The 4,468-nt window shown below is 32.4% G+C and overlaps 1 protein-coding gene across 1 annotated transcript; it reads right to left on the reverse strand.

Annotated features, from left to right (window-relative positions):
* Nucleotides 1-2,096: 2,096 nt before the first annotated feature.
* Nucleotides 2,097-3,499, reverse strand: LOC146950914 (transcription factor MYB48-like). Its single transcript, XM_085746864.1, has 3 exons — nucleotides 3,310-3,499; nucleotides 3,073-3,202; nucleotides 2,097-2,872 (listed from the first exon to the last, which is right to left on the reverse strand). Exons 1-3 carry the CDS (start codon nucleotides 3,422-3,424, stop codon nucleotides 2,407-2,409), a joined length of 711 nt encoding a protein of 236 aa, XP_085602990.1. The 5' UTR covers nucleotides 3,425-3,499; the 3' UTR covers nucleotides 2,097-2,406.
* Nucleotides 3,500-4,468: the final 969 nt, after the last annotated feature.

Genomic DNA, 4,468 nt, shown 5'->3' on the forward strand with positions numbered 1-4,468 from the left:
GATTTCTTTTGCTTTGTACTTCAACTCTGCCTTTTTACCTGAGATAAAACAAATATTAACCTGATCTAGATGTGTTTTTATAGTTCCACATAATATTCTATAAAACAAGGGTTCATAGGTGTTTACCCTATGCAATTTGGGCAAGGGGATCATAGGTGTTTACCCTCTGCCATTTGGACGAGTTTTGATTTACCCACAGGAGGTAAACATCTATTCACCCGTACAATGATAATGAAGAAACAACTAAACTGACGTAAATCTCAACAAAAAATAAAAAACTAAACTGACGGAGTCACATTATCATTTAAAATTGTCTTGTATACTTTGTAAATCTGTAAGATGATATTAAACTGTTATGCACACCCCTATATATTATTATTATTCACGTCACAACTCATGCTCTTCTAATTCCTCTCTTGCCAACCACCGTATGAAATAACCCTAAAAGCATCCACCATTGTTGGAGTTGTTACATGTGTTTGCCAGGAATAGATCCTCTCTCGTGGGATTATTCACATGAGAAAGTACCGTGCCTATGTCCATCCTTCATTGTTTCTTTAATAATTAAAATTACAATTGGTAAAAAAAGATGAGTGAATGAGATTCCACTTGAGGAAAATGTCATGGGAGAGAATCTTCTCCCGTGTTTGCCACTTGTAAGGACCATTTCTTTTACAAACTGTGGGTGCTTAAAATTAAAAGAGAAGGCTTAAGACGTTTAAGAGAGGGGAGACAAGTTGAAAGTGGGGTAGGATAAGATCACGCCATTTCTATAGGACAATTTCAACCTCGGAAGATGTATTTCTATGCCTCGCATATTCTTTCATCTGTTTTATGGTTTGTTTTTTCAACCATAGTGAGAACAATAGTTGCTACAGACTTTGTGCTCATGTTTCAAATCAATATTTTGAAGGGTGTTGTTGTCCTTGACAACTTAGGTGATTGAGAATGCTTGTAGCAGCAAAATTTAAATTTGATTGTTGCTTTGTATTCATTGGACATGGTTGATGTTTCTATGCAAACCTAGAGAACCTTGTAATAATCCATATCACCTGTGTGGTGTTTCTTGAATTGGATACAATGGGACATGTGTTTCTTTTCTGTTTGTGTTTGTTATTTTTGGGCGGTTCTTCATCTTTTGGGTAAATTTTCTTAGAAAATAGGTGAGTGATGGTAGAGGTTCTTCGTTTCTTTTCCCATTTTAAGTTTGTAATGTTGAACTTAAGATACAGATAGCAAATGTTTATTCTAGCGAGCCATATGTTTAAATATGCACTCCATCCGATTATTGTTATAAACCAAAATTTATTTTGTAGGTTTATTGATTATTTTATGTATTTGGTCTATAATATAAAACAAATACATAAATTTGTCAATAAATTTACAAATAGATTTTTATTTATAATAGTGACCGGATGAGAATAATTTTACATGAAAACTATACAATCTCTAAAGCCCTAAAAATTTGTATGATATTGATATTTTAACCTCGGGGGAGTGAAAGCAAAACTAAAAAGAAAATAAAGTTAATTTGACTTGCATGATGGAAGTTAAGAAAAGTTACCTCATTTCATATATTAGTCTTTGGTATGTAATTTAAACATTTTTTAGAGCGTTAAGCATTTCCTTTGATTCATTGACCATTTTTAGAGCCTATCATGAGATTCAAGAACTATTTTGCATGCTTTGTGACCAAGATCTCTCATGACTACCTCCTGTATCAGCTCATATTGCATGAAAGTAACCTTAGTACAAATTTGCTCGTCAAATTTGGGACCAACTTTAGATACTATGCTAGAATACATTTTTGAAATCTTTGTCCCTCATCCTCAGTCTAGTTCTCTTCTAGCTGACGTTTTAGAAGTTCAGTAAGTAAGATTATAATTTCCTTTGTTTGTTTCTTTATATGTTGCTTTCACCTTTAAATGTAAAACTTAGTGAATGTCAATTTTGGTCATGTAATGGCACATGCCAAATTTATCTGATTGATCTGTATGTTTTGAGATATGTCACCAGATTTTGATAGGATGGGACTACTCTTGCATTGATTTGCTAGCAGCTATTAATATACTAAATATACTATAAAGAGATGTAGATGAGATTTAAGCTTTATGATGTACTAAAGTACAGGCACATAATATTTTACATTGATTCCGAACATACCAACTCCCTCTATCTTATTGGATGTTTTCTTAAAGTAAAGAAGCACTAAAACATTGATAAGACTAGAGGTTATCTTCCTTGGGGATTATTACAGCTGGTTCACACTAAAGAGAACCATGACAAAAGGTAAAAGGCTGCAGTACTATACAAAGGTTAATTAGACTAAATTAAAACAAGTTGCAGTGGCACGCCACACATGATGGTATGAACAAACAAAATATTGATTTGGAAAAAGAATCCTAATTAGTAATTAGCATAGCCAGAAAAATAAGGGTCATCACTCATAGGAGCCATAGGGAATAACATACTTTCTTCACCCATCACCCATAGTGAATCTGTGGAATTATACTCCCATGATGAAGAAGTCTTTGGTAAACAAGATATGTTATTAATATTATTGCAGCACTCTTCATTCTGTAGACTATTCTCTTCTGATAGATCAATATCTTTCCATATATCATCCATTGAAATTTCTTGTTCATGCTCTTCTCCTACTAGTTTAACTTGTGTTGAAGTTGATGATCCTCCTGTGTCATAAAAACTTTCTTCTCCTGCCTCTTTGGAAGCTTGTGAATTCATTGCATGGTGTTCTGTGGATGGAATGGATCCTCTCTTTTTGTCTTGAGCCTTCTTCCTCATGTGAGTTCTCCAATAATTCTTGATCTCATTATCCGTTCGTCCAGGTAGCTTGCGAGCAATTCGTGACCACCTGTATGTCTCAAAGGATTTAAATTAGCCTCCAAAGTACAAAAGGGGTCGAAAATTTGTTTACGAAAAAGAACATCTCTCTCGCTTTACAAGTCGGTTTTTTAACTGAGATAAACTTAATTACGAAACTAAATATAACATCAGACAAATTTCACGTTGAAAAAAGATTACATCTTAGAAGATTATATCAACAAAACAAACCTATTTCCCCATTTGGATTGAAGCTCAAGGACAAGGCGTTCTTCATGAGGTGTCATCTTTCCTCTTTTGAGACCAGGATGAAGGTAATTAACCCATCTTAACCTACAACTCTTACCTGTTCTATTCAAACCTACAACAAAAATGAGGGTGGTTAAACTTAAAAGGTTGCTTCTTACATAAACTATCATGTCCAAAATAGCATTACCTAGATGTTACTGTCTCCCGCCACCTTCAAACCTGATACCTTAGCAATAAAGTCCCATCTTCTGTCTCCAAATAATCCAACAAATGACACCAATTTGAAGTCTTCTTGTTCTGTCCATGGTCCTTTTCGTACTTCTTCTTGAGCCATTTTTCCACCAAAGCCAAAGCAAGTTCTTGAAATTGAGAAGAATAGCTCTTTTTTAATTTTCTACTTTACACTTATGGGAATCTATGTGAGGTAGTGGTAGTATTTATATACGGGTTACCACTGTCTTAATTTGTTTTGTAATAAAATTATATAACACAATAATAAGTGACTTTGCATATCAACCGTACAAGTGGTTCCGCATGCTCAATTGCTCATTCAATCAATTGCTATGAGACAATTCTGGAGGACAATGACATCCATTATTACATTTACATTGCAATATTATACATTACATGGAAATATAATCAGAGTTGTTTATCTATTGTCAATGTAACCTTTTAAACTTTCTTTGTGGAGTAAATTGACATTTTGATGCTTAAAATTGTAAGGGTGGAATTTAGTCACTTAAATTTATGAAATGAAAATTTACTCTTTTGAATAATATGGATCAATTTAATTATTTTCTGAATTTAGTACTATAATAAGAAATATTTTATTTATAGAGCGATGCTATTTATCAAGAAAGATTTTATCAAGAAATTGTCCCGAAATTAATGTTAGCCAATAAAATCTCAGCCTGGCCGGAAATCATGGGGTGGTGGGTGTTATATATATATTTTTTATGAAACTTTAATAAATAAGATTAAAATCTAAGGGTGATTATTCTGCCATGTCATTCTTGAATTCATCAAGAAAATCCATTCTTGATATCTAGCATTTTCCTTTATTTATATTTGTCTTTGCCCATCAAAAGACTATTAAAGATTTTATGTTTGTCTTTTTTATGTCCATATTAGAAATATTATTGAATTGATTGACATTCTTTAATTTAAACAAAAAAAACAGTATTTTACGAATTTGTGAAATTGGATTGCTTGATCTTTACAAAATATTCATGTACTCTTGCTTACGAGTGAAATATTATGTCTTTATATTTGGCCTATTTCATATTTTACAAATTCATAAAGTGATTGATGTCTCTCTTTATAAATTTATATTAGGTCATATTTTTATTTATTATGGGACTTGAATTTTTTCTAATAT

This window comes from Medicago sativa, chromosome 2 (genome assembly GCF_051527215.1).
Source record: "Medicago sativa cultivar Bolivia chromosome 2, Bolivia_mono, whole genome shotgun sequence".
Taxonomy (NCBI): domain Eukaryota; kingdom Viridiplantae; phylum Streptophyta; class Magnoliopsida; order Fabales; family Fabaceae; genus Medicago; species Medicago sativa.